General features: G+C 35.0%; 2 protein-coding genes and 2 non-coding genes across 4 annotated transcripts; 3 read left to right on the forward strand and 1 right to left on the reverse strand.

Moving 5' to 3' along the window:
* Positions 1–2,535: 2,535 nt before the first annotated feature.
* Positions 2,536–2,606, forward strand: TRNAG-GCC. The gene has a single exon. It is a non-coding gene; the product is annotated as a tRNA-Gly (tRNA).
* A 201-nt stretch (positions 2,607–2,807) lies between these two features.
* TRNAS-AGA lies at positions 2,808–2,889 on the forward strand. Its single transcript has one exon. It is a non-coding gene; the product is annotated as a tRNA-Ser (tRNA).
* A 943-nt stretch (positions 2,890–3,832) lies between these two features.
* LOC104823267 lies at positions 3,833–5,611 on the forward strand. The gene is made up of 6 exons (XM_010554751.1): positions 3,833–3,983; positions 4,557–4,644; positions 4,791–4,969; positions 5,143–5,212; positions 5,333–5,389; positions 5,521–5,611. Exons 1-5 carry the CDS (start codon positions 3,864–3,866, stop codon positions 5,347–5,349), a joined length of 474 nt encoding a protein of 157 aa, XP_010553053.1. The 5' UTR covers positions 3,833–3,863; the 3' UTR covers positions 5,350–5,389; positions 5,521–5,611.
* A 981-nt stretch (positions 5,612–6,592) lies between these two features.
* On the reverse strand, positions 6,593–9,796 carry LOC104823268 (rop guanine nucleotide exchange factor 7-like). The gene is made up of 7 exons (XM_010554752.2): positions 9,007–9,796; positions 8,665–8,781; positions 8,332–8,486; positions 8,084–8,158; positions 7,675–7,968; positions 7,233–7,589; positions 6,593–7,143 (listed from the first exon to the last, which is right to left on the reverse strand). Exons 1-7 carry the CDS (start codon positions 9,515–9,517, stop codon positions 6,706–6,708), a joined length of 1,947 nt encoding a protein of 648 aa, XP_010553054.1. The 5' UTR covers positions 9,518–9,796; the 3' UTR covers positions 6,593–6,705.
* Between the last annotated feature and the right edge of the window lie 8,189 nt (positions 9,797–17,985).

Here is a 17,985-nt window from a genome sequence, read left to right on the forward strand (position 1 = left end):
GCTGAGTTTGTTAATTTACTCTTCGGTTTTTCGCATCATAGAATTCGGCTAAAATTATAATTCTTGAATTTCATATGATAAAATTTTAATAGAGTCAGATGGGTTAAATAATAAATATATCTTCAAAATATAATGAGACGAAACAAGTAGAATGGAACGAGAGTTTGGAAAGTGTCTCCAAATAACAAAGAACTTAAAAAAGAAAATGAAAAAGAAATTCATATATAGAATGAACCGGATCTGATTTTCATTTTTTGTTTTGGTTCTATATCCCATAAGATCACAAATGTTAGACGGCGAAAAAAAAAATACGTATGGAAATTAAGGTTGTGCCCTTTTGGTCCAATGTATAAAATTAGAATCCTTACACCCTCTTTTATTAGGGATAAAGAATATTGTCAACCAATAACCTTATATTCTCCTATATATATTCATCCATCATGTCAAATGTCACTCTTATGATTACACTATATGATTCGCCCCTAAATGGTTTACTAATCCACATGCATATATGTATATATACATCATCTTTAATTATATACGTGTCATACGCTGCCTATATATGTATTTAACGTACCTATATATATATATATATATATATATATATATATATATATATGCACACACACAAGTGCACATGCTAAACATCTAGATATTAAGAGAATGACATATACATATATACACGTGTATGTGCTAATCATGTAGACATTCACATTAAGATAGTAATAAATAATTTACCAAAAAAAAAGAGAATAATAAAGAAAATAATAGTTATATATATAGTCTTGAACTTGCCTTTGTCTAGCAGAACAAATGCATGCATGCATGTATGTATGTATGTATGTATGTATGTATGTATGTATGTATGTATGTGTATGTACAGAAAATCGTTGCGCGTAGATATATGTTGGAAGGAAGAGGTAATCCGCATCCCGAGGATTAAAAGCGACACGTACGCATAGATAGAGGTGTATATATATACGTATATACAAATGTATATATACGTAAAGCTTTTAAACCTCAGGATGCAGATTACCTGGTCCTCTCCAACACTTGTAATGAAGACAGCCATTGTTGCAAAGCTATGGAGTTAATTGTTGTTGTTGCTGCTGCTGCTGCTGCTCGTTGCGGGACATTCAATATAAAATGGCGAGAATATATACATATAGTTGTTCCTAATTAAAGCTACACAGTCATGGAAGTATCATGCTGATTCCAAAGGTTTAATGCTTTGGAGAACAGATTCCATGCGAGAGGACAAGATCTTTGCTGTCCATGAAACGGTTCTTGGCTTCCATGATATGTCTTATATATGATACATGATATATATATATATATATATATATATATATATATATATGCTCTCAAAATTAGGGTTTTCTTATAATATCCATATATTCTATTTCGACATAAGATTTTTGTCGAAAATTTCAAGAACTATAGCAAGAATTTGTTTGGAAACTTACGTTCGATCATGACATGCAAGATTACAACACTATAATTTGAATTACGCGAGCTGATACGCGATTGCTTGTATTATGAGTATAATTAAATAAAACATACGTATTTTATTTGCATTCAAGAAAAAAAAAAGGAGGGTTTTTGAGAGATCAAATCAAGAAAGGAAGAGAATCTCTTCTTTTACGAGCCCAATGATGGGCGCTTCGAACATTTTTTGACTGCTTTTTTCTCGGTGTGGCCAAAGAGATCTTCTTCGGATAATCATTTGAACCGATTCTCTTCTTTAAAATTGTTTATATACATACATATATATATGTATGTATGTATGTATGTATGTATGTATGTATGTATGTATGTATATATGGGTGGAAATGTTTTTAGTATAATTCGTAAAATGTGTGTGGTGTACTTAATATATGATGTTAATCTTATAATGCGTATGTATTTATGATCATTTCTTTCGCAATGGATTCAAGTCTATGGTAGAAATGGACCGTAAAATTAAGTTAAGATATGACGACATATTAACGCAAGGATGACACTACGGCAGAGTGAAGCACAAATGCACACTAGGAAGAGTCTATGAGAAGAATAGGTTCTGAAATGAAAGGCCGATTGATTGTCCAAGTAATACAAAATCCCATACAAAAAAAAAAAGGAACAGATAACCCACAAAACCTAATCTCCTACAAATTAGAAAATCAACAATCAATTACAATCTTCCCCTTTTTTTTTTGTAATTAGCCATTTGGTTGTGATCTTCTTACTAATTTGCCTTATTTCAACCAATTTCTTTCCATATGTATATATTTTGAGTTGCATTATGGCTAATTATCATCAAGAGAACATTATGGAAACTTGGTTTTACCCTTTTTCACTATTCGTTCCTTATATTCTACATTCATATTTCTTATATTTTCAAAATTCGAAATGGTACCAGGAATTATGGTGATTCATTTTCGCTGCAAAACCACATACAAATCCTTGTCTTCCTCTTGTACTATAATTCCAAAAGTTTCGTTTTGGGAATGAAAATTTTATATAAGTAAACATAAAAATTTGGTAAACAACGAAGCACCAGTGGTCTAGTGGTAGAATAGTACCCTGCCACGGTACAGACCCGGGTTCGATTCCCGGCTGGTGCAAGTCTTTTTGTTTATGGATTTTACAATATCTATTGAGCCTCTTTTGGTAAGCCCTAAATAAAATTAACTAATTGGGTTATAGACCATTCTCCTTGGGCCCTTTCATGTTTGTACCATTCCCTCTTACGGTTTTTTTTTTTATATATAGAAATAGACGTTTAGAATATGTTTGAATGTTTTACAATTAAAAGTTCTATCAAGGTGGGCGTGCCGGAGTGGTTATCGGGCATGACTAGAAATCATGTGGGCTTTGCCCGCGCAGGTTCGAATCCTGCCGCTCACGTTTTCCATTTTCCTTCTTCGGCCCATTGTCAAATGAATTACATTTATTCTACTTCCTGGCCCCATTTAATGTTTTTGTTACGTAAATATCGCCAAAAGAAAAAATAAATATCGAAGTTATAACGTCTTAAATCAAACACACACAGAGAGACCCGACAAAGATATATAACGGCCATGTGGTCTCTTTTAACTGTCATGAGATACACGTATATATATATATATATATCCAACAAACCTAGGGTTCGGGGTCCATTTTGCCTGTCGGTCCAAGTACTTCCTTTCTTCTGCCACGTGTCGCTTTCTTGGTCTGACACCTCGAACATAACAGGCTTACCTAACGAGATATAACGGTCATAGGTGTGTGTTTATATATATTTATACGAATATGTACATAACAAAAATGATAAATTCTATATATTTATTCATTCTTTTTTTTTTCCTATGTTTAAGTTTTAAATTCCAAATTTACTGATACTTGTGTATTTATAAGCAAGAAATCAGCCAATTTTAGATTTACCATTGTGTACATTAATGGAAGATTCTCTCCAAAGATATTTTATATTCTCATTTACTCAATGTTTGTAGTAAAATTAAATTGAGGAATTTACATAGATACTTGATCACAAGATAAATACAGTATTGTTTAATTGAGAGATAGAGATTGTAAGTTGTAACTAAGAGATCTGATTAATTACAATAACATATTATTTATTTATTTATTTGAATACCTTAGGTAACTTGTTTGCTCCTCCTCATAATAAATCTGTATATATATTTTGGATACAAGGTTTTACAGGAAACAAAAGATTACAAATTTTAATTTAACATTCAACAAATAATTGTATATCGGAAAAATCACCCAAACAACCTTTTGTTTGTATACACCGATACATACATACACACACACATACAGACGTACTCATAGGTCTCTGGGCTTAGCTGGAAAGAGATTTTACAGAGACAGAGGGCGACGATATGGAAGGAAACAAGAAAGTGGGGTCGTCTTCGTTACTGTCGGAGCTGTTTGGTTCCCGAGAAAATTCTCCTTCTTCTTCTTCGGGATATTTCGAGTCGATTTTCACTCCTCCTTCCAAGGTATAATAATTTCTATTCCATAAATTTCGAATTTTTTTTCCCAACTTTGCGTTGAAGATGTTTGCCGGATACGTTGACGAGTACGGACGGTTCTAGTTCCTATGCCCTTTTCGTTTGTTTTGATCGCGAGAAAATCGTTAATGGAACTCGAAATTCCACCCCTTTTATTGTGTTTACGCTGCAAAGTGGAATTAGGGTTTACAAGTCATGAAATACTTCAAAAAAAAAGATCTGGAATGGATCGTATTGCGCAGCGTAATCGAAATTCCCGGAAAAGGGTTTCTGATTTTCGATAAAACTATACGAAAAATCTGGATTTTATATGAAAAGGAACAGAAATTTCTACCCCATCATCCTCACCCTGGCAATCGAAACGAAGAAAAAAGAGCAGGGCTGATGAAGAACTCCATGAACTGTGGCTTGGAGCTCAAGTATCTGATAGGGGAATCTCATTGTTTCACTCTGATTTAGCTCATTTGCCCCAAAGTTCCAATTTTTAATTCTCTGTTTTCTGTTCTGATCTGTAGTGTGTTAGATTAGCTGATGAGTTTTTGATTCTGTGTTGAATCTCAGGCTTTGGGAAGAAGAACAATGACCGGTAACTGGAACAGACCAGTGGATTCCTCAAACGAGGTTTGGAGCAAAAAATCTTCAGACACAGGTATTAGTTTCAAGAACATGATCTCATTCCTTCTCTCATCAAGCTTTGGACTTTATGGTATATATCTCTGCTCTACGATACTTGTTTCGAAAGTCCTTTTTTATCTGTTTTTGCTAATCGGATGATCCTTTTCCGCACGTTTAAAGGCGAGAATGGTAGGACCTGCAAAGAACAGGAGAACCCGGGTTTGATTAACAGTGGCCCGGGTTCAATCTATAAGGAGCAGAAAGTGCAACCGTGCCATCTAAGCTCGTCGATCTTTTATGGAGGTCAAGATGATTATGTTCGGCCTCATAGTGTCAGTGGTTCGAGCATGAACTCTACGGTAAATACACCTCGGATTGTTTATCTAAATGGATTTACCTAATTGCAGCTGTGTTTGGAAATTATATTCCCATTCATGATAGTAGAAGGATCTTACTGCCTTTTTTTTCATTTATGGATTTTTCTCTCTGTTTCTTCCTGTAATGATTGATCACCTCTTCTATGAATCTGAAGATTTTGCAGTACAAGAAAGATGGAGGAGAAGATGATTCAGGAAGTGCCTCGAGAGGAAACTGGTGGCAAGGTATCATCCGGGAAAAAAACCCGGTTTTTTTTCGATATCTACAAGATTCTTGTTTGATATGATTCATCTGTTTTCTAAGATACGGTTTCCCCCTCTTGGAAATTCTGTCTGAATTCGCAGAATCTCTCTATTACTAAAGAGTTTTGCTGGCCAATGTTATACTCCTACCAAAACAAGGTAAAATCCATTTATATATATATATATATATATATATATATCGGCTATGGCATTTCTAGATTTTTTACACGCTTATATGATTCTTGGATATTTACTTCTGGAATGGTAAAACGGTATATTGATCTTTACAGGTGAATAGGAGCATAGGTAGCAGAATATCAATCAATCTTTTTATTTCTTAACTTACATCTAATGTTACATATATATATATATATATATATATATATATATATATATATATATATATAGAAAAAAATCTGAAAAGAAATCTGATGGTAGCTGCGGAAATGAAGAAAACATCAAATCCCGAACCGATGATGGATTTGTACAAAGTACAAACTCTTACTAAATTTCCGGTTCTCTCTTTTCATGGATGAATAAAAAAAACATTTTGGATTCTCTTGCTCTTATTAAATTTCTGGTTTATGATTGGTTTTATCTTTCATTTCCGGTTTAGATTGACCGTCGGTTAGTGTATCTACCTGTTATCTTTAAAGCCCATATATAAATATGTATATGTTTTGTAGTGTTAAAAGGGAACATTGAGTGTTGTTGGGAACCAGATGAGATTTTATGGGTTTTGTCCGAAGTGGGTTGTCCTGAAGATTCCATTCCGTTGGGTTCTTATGATTCTGAAAGTTCTAAAACACAGTCAAAGGTTTTGACTTTTTCAACTTTCCATTCTCTCTTTTTTAGGGTTTTAATTTTAGCCTTTTGGTGCATTTTATGAGCTAATTCCCACTTAAAATCCAAATTCCAACACTAATAAATAATATCTAAATCAATAGTTCCCATGAAAATTTCAAGAATTTTTTTAAAAAATGGATACCAATAAATAATATAAAAACACACACTAGATACCCATGAATTTGTGTATATGTAATTAAATAGTTATATATTTTTTTTGACAAAATTAGTGTGATAATTATCCCGTTTCTCTATTAAACATTTTGTATATTCACTATTCACTAATTTGTTTATCGTTTAATATATTTTGACCGTGTGTTCACACATTTCTCTTGTCCTAAAAAAACCTTCTATTCATCTTGTTTCTGGATAACCGAATACTTTAAATCGAAATCCAGACTAATCTCACAATCTTAGAATTACATTTTCCTTCCTAATTTAAGATTCGAATTCAAGACGGAACAGATGTTTTGCGTTCCCGTTTTACCTATTAATCTACCATGTTGGGTCAGTTGATTTCATTAAAATATCATATACTAATTCGTCAACACACATCACTATTCAACAAGATTTTTTTTACTGTAAACAAGAGATAACATTTATTAATAAAACAAGTGATCATTTTAAGCTCAGATCCCTGGATCGAGGTTCCACACGTTCTGCGACTCCCTCATGCATTTCTCGAGCGAGCGCCTACTCTCGCTCCGGCCCGGCGGTGGCGACGACGACCGGCTCGATCTCGAGCCCAGGTCCTTCGATTTCGGATCCACCGTTAGATAACCCGTCAATACCCTTTTAACGCCATCACTCTCAGGATCCTTCAATGGCGACCTTGCCGACATGGACCTGCCTGTTTTTGCTGGAGAGTAGCTCGGTGTTGCATATGCCGAGATGGGCAAATCAATGTTTTTCTGGACAATGCTTCTGCCCATTGTCGGAAGCTTTGTCTGATCTGGCTGTCTCATCAGGTCGTCCACGAAGAGCAGATCATCTATTCGGGCTACGATGTTGAACGCCAAGCTCTCTAGAACTCTCGAATAACTCTCCAGAATCGATTTCCCGACATCCTGAAAAGAAACAGAAAAAGACTCGGAAATTCATATCGACGTTTAACGGAATGGAACTCTGATATAACGGTGTAATTTGCTGTCGAGACCTTGTTGTATTGGATTTTGCTCATGTCTAGAGCGGTCTGAGGGAGACCCGGAAACCGCTGTTTCAGAGAAAGCAAGAGGCTTTCGGCTCTTTCCGCTACTAACTCTCGCTTTTCCGCATCAACCATCAGGTCTTTCACCATTTCCCATGACGACCTCGAGCTCGATCTGGAAGCTGTATTTGCCGGTCTGGAAATGGCCCTTTTCCGCCATACATGGATCGATGCCTCGACTCGGTTGGCTATCTCTATCGCTTGGTGTTCAGAGGATAAGTCGAGGCAATCAAGAAGGCATTCGGGAGAGAACTGCTCCGACGAAATGTATCTGTAAATCAGATCACCAAGGCAGGCTCTTCCATTCTGATAAAGAACAAAAGATCACAACTTTCGTCAACTTTCCTGACATGGAAATTTTCAAAACCCGGGTTTTTATACGGTTCATTACCCGTGGGAGAGACTCGATGTATGATTCGGGAATCTCCATATCGGTGAGAGTGACACTGTTGATTGCCATTGCGGCTTTCAGAATCTGGTTGGTGCAGTCCCGTTTATGCTGCAACTGCTTTCTCGAGTTTTCTTTCAGACCACCCGGAGGAACCCGTGGAACCGGTAGCCACCATTTCTCCTCTTGCCTATGGAAAGATCTCTTGAAAGAATCTGACCCGTCTTCCGAGTCAGGTGCCGAAATTCCTTTGTCAGCATACCAGAACTCTCTGTTCTCGAAACTATCTAATATCTCCTGGAAGATAAAAAAAAGATACGATGGAAAGCGATGACTTTTACGATCAGTAACTTTTTCTGGGCCGGAAGAAAAATAGAAACTCGGGAAAATAAGAAAGATCGAGTGTTCTTACGAGGAGCATATTGTCTAGCTTGCGAAGAGCTGGAAGGTTGACATAAAGATCGGATCTTGGTCTGCAAGTCATTATCTACAACAATGACATCTGATGTTAAACAGAGAAGAAAACTTAAAGATTGTCGAGTGATAGTCTGAAGATTTGAGCTTTTTCCAAGCACCTAAAACCTGTCTATTTCTGTATTTGCTAGCAGGAATAAGCACAGAATCATCGGAGAATCTTGAAGGAAATTGTAGTTCGCTTACCTCGAGTTTGCTTCCATCGGGAAATGTCTGCCATGTCGGTGTCATCTCTACGATATGATCGCTTACACAGAGAAGCCATTCCATCTCTCTTCTCCACATGGCTTTCTTCTCCGGACGTAGAGGCTCTAACCTCCATAGTTGTCCGAACAAAGTAGCTTCAAGGAATTCAAGAAAATAGAAAAGAAAAAGTGAAGCAACCAAATTAACAATCTACCTGCCAAGATCCTGTCCAAATGTTTTCTGTCTAAAATACCAAAAGAAAGTGTTTCACAAAACAGTATACAAGCTAATGCTAGTAGAACTAGATCATGGGTGTGATGATGATTCACATACCACAGAGATTTGTGATGGCATTGGAGATGGCTAAAGCTGTGCAAACTCCATTGCCACAACCTGACATATCCTCCCCAAGGAGCAACTTCGAAAATCTTTCCTTCATCATCTCAATCTCTACACAGTCACCAGAAAAGGGGAAAAAAAGAGAAACAACCCTTGAAATTCAAAGAGAAAAGGGCAATTTTCCAGGAAAGGAAAGGGTCAAAGCTATGAACTTTTTTGAGTGAAAAAGTGAATTGCCTCCAACAAGCCCTATAACAGCTTTTGGAGTTCCAGTGATTTCATTGAGGAATAAAAGCAAACACTTTAATGGGAGTTTTCAGACACAAGGGGCCCAACCTGAAACTGACTGCTGTTTCCCCAATTTCCCCCAATCTGAAGGATGCTTCTTCTCTCCGTCGCCATTCTTCACCGACCAACCGGAGGAAACCGGAGAAGATGTTGAATCCTCCGTACAGCTAAGGCTTTGTCCTTCATGTCTGGTCGTGTCCAGACTGCAGCTGCTTTCTCGGCCTTTGTCTTCGACTTGTGCCATGTTTTTCACTTTGACTTCTTCCTCTTTCTCGTCAGATTCAGCAACTTTCTCCGGCGAATCACCGAATGCCGAATTGGTGTTCATCACTTCAGGGCAGGTTTCTCCAACACCGATGATGCGAGACCAGTTGCCAAACTTGGTCCGATCGTAAAGATCCCTGACCCGGGAACCCAATGCGGTGAGCGGATTCGGGTAATCGGATCTTCCTTGCTTCTCCTTCCTCGCGAGTGAAAATGAAAGTCCTCGACGGTGCTGCTTCACCTGGGTCCGGACATTGCTCTCTCTGAAGCTGAAAGCTCTCTCTTTTTGCTCCATGATGACGATGATGATGTCGGCGGCGCAACCATTTCCGTTTGGCTTGTGGGAAAATAAGTAAGAAAATGGAGAGAGAGAATTTCTGGGTGGGGTGGTGGATGGACGATAACTGAAGCTCGGTCGAGGACGTGAAACGGAAGTTGAAGGAGCCTCACAGCTAGGTATTATTGCGCTGTATATCGTGTAACATTTATGATCCTTCAAAAAATTTCCCCTTTCTAATTTTCTCGGATAGGAAAGTATTTTCTCGGTCGAGAAAATGCAGTCTGCGTTGTGACTCTCTCTCCTCACCCGCCTCTTCCGCTTAAATTTAAACAAGAGCTTATACGATTAATTATAATTTAATGAAGGGTAATTAATTAATCAATTAATCAATAATTCGTATTTAAAATCAAGTAAAGTAATCATAAAGCTAACGTCGCTGTGGGAAACCGTGCAAATGACGGATCCATCTACGTTTATTTTTCCTATTTTTGGATTTTGTTTGTGTTCTTTCCACACTTCATCATGTTTTTCTTACATTTACCGCATTACCTTCACACATTCAAATCTTTATCTTATAACTTCATATTTATTTTTTGTATATTATAATTTAATCTTTTTTTAACTTCACAAACCTTGTTTATTGTTTTTTTTAACACCAAACGTCAACGAAACATAGAAAGGGAATAATTACATGTAAACGACGAGGAATATGGTTATGATAATATATAATTATGTAAAAGTAAAAAAAATAGTTAGTTTATAAATAGCTACATAGGGGATATATAATCTGCCTTTATTTTTTGTTTAAATTCTAACAATATTAAATTTGATAGTCGGGTGAAATTTGAATTTCTCAAATTGTTGAAAACAACAATGCTTACATGAATTAACCTTATGTTTCACTTTATTGACGCATCCGCTCCAAGACAATGAAAATGTCCTTTTTGTACATACCAAATGCCAAAGCTTTTACTCTAAAAAAAACATATTATACCAAAACCAGATTTTTTTTTTAATTCTTTCCATTTCATTATTTGAGGAGAAAATTATAATTTTTAAAATTTTCTGTGGATTGGCTGTGTGAGAATCATTTTGGTCCGAACATATAAAATTATTGATATATTTTCTTTTTTAGAACTTTTTAATATTAAGAAATTAGTATATTTGACCAAAGGAAAATTTACTATTTATTAGGTTTAGGGTTTAAGATTTTTTTTTTTTTTTGTGTTTGGGTAAAGGGGATGGTAACTTTATAATGTCGAGGATCTCAAAATAACTCGTGTTTTGTCTTTTTTTTGTTCGCTCTCATATGTCGTATTGTACGTCGTTTGTTTCGCTACAAAGCAACCCAACCCCAATAACGCCAAAAAAAAAAATTCCATTTTATTGTTTCTTATTTGTATAATCTATTTTGCATTGTTTGGTATAACAATTCCATAAGTTAAAATTCATTTTTGATATTTTGTTACGAAATAATAATCATCCATAATGATAGCTTCAAGCCTTCAAGTAATATCACTTGATTCATGTGTCTATTGCTTATACATATATAGTGTCTTGTAATATAATATATAAATGTATGGGTGTGGGTGTGTATATATATTACAAGGCGCTCAAAGTGATAGTTTTGTTTGATTTCATGAATAGTAAATCGAGATTCGATTTCTATATAACGTGAAGTATTATTATATATATTACATGCAATTTAACAAACATCTATCTAATTAATATGAGGTTTAGTTTAATTTCACGGCCAAAATCGATGAGAGGAATGAGATTTTCTTCTTATGCCTTACGCTATCATTAATTAATACCATAACGATAATAATGGCTTTGGACTTACACAATCCATCCATTATATGATAAAACCAAAATACAGTTAGTTAGTTATCTTTCCTTGAGGTGCAAACTTATTTATTTAAATTGGCTTTACTAATCTATTTTACTCGTTCTTTAGTTTATTATATATCTCGTAGTTAGTTAGTTTGTTTTTTCATGCCGGTCGGTCCAAAGGGTTTAACGAAGGTATATTACGTGACCAAAATACTTGATGCTGACGAATTTATACGTATACATATATGTGTGTGTGTGAAAGTTACCGAGTAGGGAGGTGAAGCCGCTCTTTGTTCTAGAGGGCCTTTGGTTCTTGGTTAAAGCAATTATTAGGATATGAATTTTTTATATATTTTTCGGTTTAATTTGGTTTTTTTGTTTGATTTATTATTTAACTTTCATACTTCTTTGTTTTACTTGTTTTGTTTATTATGATTAACTTTAATATCTGTATTACCTTTAGTAATCTCTATTGTAAGATCATTTATATATATAAAATTTACAGTTAATAAAAAAATATTAGGACATGAATTTTATATAGTTTTGGTTTAATTTGTTTATTTTTTTGTTTGGTACATTCAACCAGAGTTGACGCCTGGGTTTTAGTTCATTTTTTTTAGTTTGGATTTTTTTTTTTCCAAAAGAGTATACCTATTCCATTTTTACATCGAATATAGTTTTCATTGGATTTTTATTCCATTTTAAGTTAGATTTATTTAATATTGAAAAACACTAATGTAAAGAATTTTGCTGTTTTATTCGATATTATTCCCATATATTGTTCGCGATTTTTTGTTATTTTAATCGATATTTGTATATTTTGTATTCAAAATACGTACGGAGTATTGCTTGTTGACCTTCGGGGCCAGGTCAGGTGGTAAGGGAGCATGATGTATCACCCTGAGGTGGAGGATTCGAATCCTCTCATCGCTCTTCATTGCCTTTGACCTATTCGGCTGTCAGCCCATCATAATGGGCTGATTTACCTCCTCCGCGTGTGTTGCAGACTCGTGCGCGTGGGCGTGGGGTTTGACCTGCAGGCGCCTAAGCCCAACTACGGCCCGAGCATTAGGCGGGCCTGGTGGCCAGGTCCGGCGGACTGAGGTCCATGGGGACTGTTAGGCGCGGGTGGTGGCCAGTTCGTCTCCGTTTGTAAGAGTAGGTAGTCACAGGGGTTCCCCATCGTTTAAAAAAAAATATACGTACGGAGTAAAAAAAATATGTACGGAGTGCCTGGCAAGGTGACGGGTATTAGGGGTGGGCACGAGTCGGGTACCCCCAATTTTTAGAAAACCATGTCTCGTCTCCATTACCACGGGTTTTATAAAAATATTATCTCAGTCTTTGCTTCATAAAATCCGAGTATTTGTAGCTCGGGTTTAATGAGATTCTCGGTCTTGTACTCGCGGGTACCCGGACCCATACGATTTATAAAATTTTGAACGATGAAATGATAGATATAGAAAATACAAATGAGAGAGGTCAAAGTATAAAGAGAAAAATTCACGATGAAGAGAGATGACTAAAATTTTGAGAGAGAGATGAATGGTTGATTCGGTTACATAGAATGAAATTTGGAATGATGAAATTTTTGTATAGAAAGGTTTAGAACATAAAAAAATTTAACTAAAATAAAAGTATTTTAATAAATAATAAGAATAATTTAGACAAAAATGTTATAGATATAAAGTATATTTTAGATTTTTAACAAATATACTGGGTACTCCGGGTACCCTTTGTAAAATAATTGAACCTCCACTCGGACTCGGGGGTCGAAAATTTAGTCTTATTAATACTCGATCTCATCATCGTTAATATTCGGATACCTTTTATTCGGGTACTTGTTAAGTCAGGTACCTCCAAACCTCCGGATTACGGGTTAAAACGTCCACCCCTACCGGGTACAGCAAGGGGTTGTTATGATGGGCCGTTAGAAGGTCCATATGAAACTTAATTGGGCCAACAAATTAGACGCATGAACACGTGATTGATTTGATGGTCGTAATTGCTTACGTAATCATCCTAATTAAATTATCAAAATGATGTTTTACAAAACATCCGATTTGGGCCTTCTCCATCTCTACCTTCCAATTTGGGTGAACATTAAAGATATATACGAATGTTTAATATTTTATCGGGATATTACATATAGATTAGATATATTTTCGTCATTTAATTTTTTTTTATTAATATGAATAGATTTATTATTGTTGGGCTTGGCCCATGGTCTAGTGGAAAAGTGGACACTCTCTTTGCATCGGAGGTTTTCGGTTAACACTAAACCGAGCGGGTTTTTTAATCCCAGACCGAAACGATGCGTTTTGGTGATTTAGGGTTAATACCCTAATGAGTCTTGCGATGTTGGAGATTACGGACGACGCGGTGCTCGAGGAGAGAAGGTTCGAGAGAGAGAGAATAGAGAAGGCGATCGAAAGGGAGATCCCGGAGACGGTGGAGCCTCGGCGACGCCGGAGCTCGGAGACGGCCAAGGAAAAGGTGAGGTTGAAGGTTCCGGTAAGGTCTTTCTGGTTCTTGGTTGTATCTCGTGGGCTGTCTTGTTTCTTCCGATAACTATAAAACATGGTTACAAATGACATATTGTTTTTTTTCTATAATCAAATTTTTAATGTAATATTTTTATTATATTATATTTATTAAACTAAAATCACTAAGATAAAAAAATTTAAATATATGTATAATCATCTAAAATTATAATCATATATAAAATTCAATTTATTTAAAATAGAAATTTTAATATAACAAATACAAACTTTTTACTTTTTTGATTAAATAACCTATTGACATTTTTATGTATTTATAGTTCATGATCATTTTTATAGGTTAAAAAAAGTTAAAAATAATTTTTTTAAAAATAATTTTTGTGATGACATTTTTGGTTAATATAGTTCTCATATTTCTTAAAATAAAATCTACTGTTCATGTATAAAAATCAATACTAATTTAAGTAAATTTGAAATAGCTAATAAATATTTAGAAATAGCTAATAAATATTGTAATAACTAATATTTTTTTAAAATAACTATTGCCACATGGATGATGATATGGAGATGAGGTGGCTTCACCAGAATCCTTTAAACCTTATTATTATATATATAGATATATAGATTGGGAAGTCAATTTTTGTTAAGTTGAAATAAATTAATCAAACGATGATTTCTAGGGTTATTCTTATATAATACAACACGTGAATAAATAAAGATCTTTTTTCCTCTTCCTACGAGACAAACCGAGAATGAGAGCTGTAGGGACCCAACCATTGGTCTTGCATTTTTCAGTAGGATGACCCATGTAGTACACGACATCAGCCACCATCCAACTCCCTTTTATATTCTCCTGTAACCAACATAGAAATCGTCGTTCAAGTGCTCTACCATTATCGTAGAACCAATTCGTATGAACCATACAAGTAAAGAAAGACTTGGAAATCAAGAAAAATAGTCTAATTAAGCATTTTCTCCTCTAGGGCTATGAGAAGAGGGGAGATCGTAGAGAGAGATTTAGATTTTGCAACTTTTATAGTATTTTTTTTTTTTTGGTTTTTGATGTGAAGCAACACATGCAAAATGAATTTGTGAAGAACACACCTTATATAGGCACAAAAATATGTAAACATTATATTAATAAATACATTTTTAAAGACAGGGAGAATACCGTGGATGCATGGATTCTAGTAAGAATGAATGTAATTAGAAAATTTAGGGATATAATAATTAAGCGAATTAAATCATTTTAAAGATATTGAATAAAATAAAGATGATGATGATAATAGAGAGGTGTAATTTGAAAATTTTAATATATTTAAAGACATTTGAATACACCGAAGGAACACACGTTAAAATTAAAAAACATCAAAATTAATTGGATCGGATTATTAACATCTCTATAGAAATGTATATACACAACAAAGTTAGTAAACTTTTAAAAAAAAATAAATTAATATATTAAATATCTATTGGGAAGGGTGTTGTCTATTTAGAAATTTTGTTTGGTTCATGTATTTTCATTCTACAGAATATTTTAGCAGTCTTTTGCTCTTTCATTGACTAACATTAACTTCTAACATTAAATATATATATAAATATATTTTTACACGTATCTTTCGCTCTTTTCACAAACTGTTTTTTTATATATAAAAAGATATACATTAACACCTTTTATTGAATGTATTTAACTATTATAACAGAAGAGTTTAAAATGTAACCCCGTATTTACTTATAAAATATTGTATCAACCCGAATATAATGAACACCTGGCGGTGTGACCATGTTTGGTTTATAATTATTGAAATAATGATAATATATTTGTTTTCTTTAATTAAATAAAACAGATATTTTTTGGTAATATAATATTCAGTAAAACATGAAATATGTATTTGACGGGAGAATGACATTTGTCTATATATATTTTTTTAAAATTCTTCTTATTCTAACTCAAATAATTAAAACTATATCAAATATGAAATAAAATTCTCCGTCAATTGAAAAATTGGGTTGAAAATTTCGAACGGTATTTTCCAACGGATATACCTATATTTTCTTGTAGGGTTAACTCATATTTATTTAAAATTAATCAAAACACATTCAATAATTTTAGGGTTAACTCACATTCTAAATCTTCAATAATTTTCTCAACGTATCTACCAGTTGATTCATATCCGTCATTCGTCAAAAGACACTCAAAAATTCATATATACGTGCATTTATATATATAAGAGTAATATATTGGGAAGCTGCAACGTACAAATTAGTAATACCCAATAATTTTAGGGTTAACTCATATTTATTTTCAAACTCAACTTTATCTATTTTAAAATGATTTATTTGCATCCTTGGTTCGTCACATTTTTTTAACATAATTTCAATACGTAAATTACCAAAAAAAATTAATCGATTCAAAAAATTTTAACTCAATTTTACAATTTAAATATTGTTCTTTTTTTATATAAAATTAAATAATACTAAAATAAAATATTATTTGGACCGAAAAAATTAATCCAAAATTTATTTGGGTATTACTAATTCAAATTATCGGAAAAACTATATTTTTAGTAACTTGATGGATTTTGATAGAATTTAAATCTATTGATATTATTAATTAATATGTAATAGCTTAATTGAATTTAAACATATATAAATTTTAAAAAATCAAAAATATTTTTAGAAAATATAAAATAGATTTTGAAATGTGAAATGGGTGGATGTAAATTACATCATGTATCTCCACCGTTTATGACCTATAAGAATAAGATCACAATATATATTTTCTTTTTTACCGAAAATATAATTGTAAATATTTACTAAGTCGTTTTGACTTTGTAGACTTTTCATAGTGGTAAAATTGACTATGTTACTATATTTTTAGTCTGTTTTATATGTATTTTTTTGGTTTGTACTCTTCATTTTGTAATATTTACATAAATTTAAAAAATGTTTAATTGTTTTATTTATTCCGATCCTTTCTCGGGGTGAACCTCCAGTATTCTGTGGAGGTCGCCGGTTGTTGTTTCGTTCTGTTCTTTCTTCTAGTGGATTCGCCGGCACCGTCCGGCCGAGATGTAGGCCCGAGGAAACTCGGTAACCGAACTCGTTAAAATCGCTGTCTCTTCTTTCGGTTCTTGCACGAACGAGTGACGGAGAGATCGGAGAGGGTTCGATACCACCTTCACAAAGTGGTATCAGAGCTCCGGTTACGATCCAGGGAGGTAAGCTCGCCGGAAAAGGCGAGGTAAGTTAGGGTTTCGGTTCGGATCTGTCTGTCGGAGCGTTTTGACGGCCTGTTTAAGTGTTTCAGTCAAAGACGGAGGCGGATCGGCGACGGTGGAAGTAGATCTGAGAGTCTCGGAGTCACCGGTGGCCAGATCCGTCGAGGTGGAGAGTCTGAGATCAAGACTCGGTGAAGACAGAATCGACCCGGTGAGTCAGGTAAGGTTTTCTGACTCAGTTTCTTTATTTTTCCGCGTTTTTTCCTCCGATTTGAGTCCGAGTTTCAAAGAAACTCGGTGAACTCGGCGGAGGAATACTCGATTCCGGCGAAACTCGGCCCGTGACTCGTCCGAGTTAGGGTTGAGTGGAGGAATCGGGTGAGTCAACAACCGAGTCAACTCGGGTGACTCGGCGGCTAGGGTTTCCGAAATTAGGGTTTCGGATTAAACCCGGTTTACGCCGGTTTAATCGATCCAATTTCGGTTTAACCCGGTTTGGGTCAATCGAACCTGGTTCGATTGGATCCAAGTCCGGTTATCGGCGGTCAGATCGGGTTTGACCCGGTTCCGTCGGTTCAGACCGGATTCCGGCCGGTTCAGTCCGGCTCAGACCCGGTTCCGGCCGGTTCAGACCGGTTCACTCCGGTTCGGTCAACCCATTGACCAATTTGGTCAACAGTTGACCGGTTTAGGTCAAATCGGACCGGTTCAGGTCCGGTTTGGGGTCAATTGGACCGGTTTAGACCGGTTCAGGTCAATCTAGGTCCGGTTTAGGACTATTAAGTCCGGTTTAGGCCAATTCAGGTCCGGTTTAGGTCAATTGAGTCCGGTTTAGGGCAATTCAGACTAGTTTAGGCTGGTTTAGGTCTTGGTTAAGGTCTGATTTGTCTGGGAAGGGCTAGAATTGTTCGGTTCAGACCAATAGGGT

Source organism: Tarenaya hassleriana, unplaced genomic scaffold (assembly GCF_000463585.1).
Source record: "Tarenaya hassleriana unplaced genomic scaffold, ASM46358v1 Cleome4, whole genome shotgun sequence".
NCBI lineage: Eukaryota > Viridiplantae > Streptophyta > Magnoliopsida > Brassicales > Cleomaceae > Tarenaya > Tarenaya hassleriana.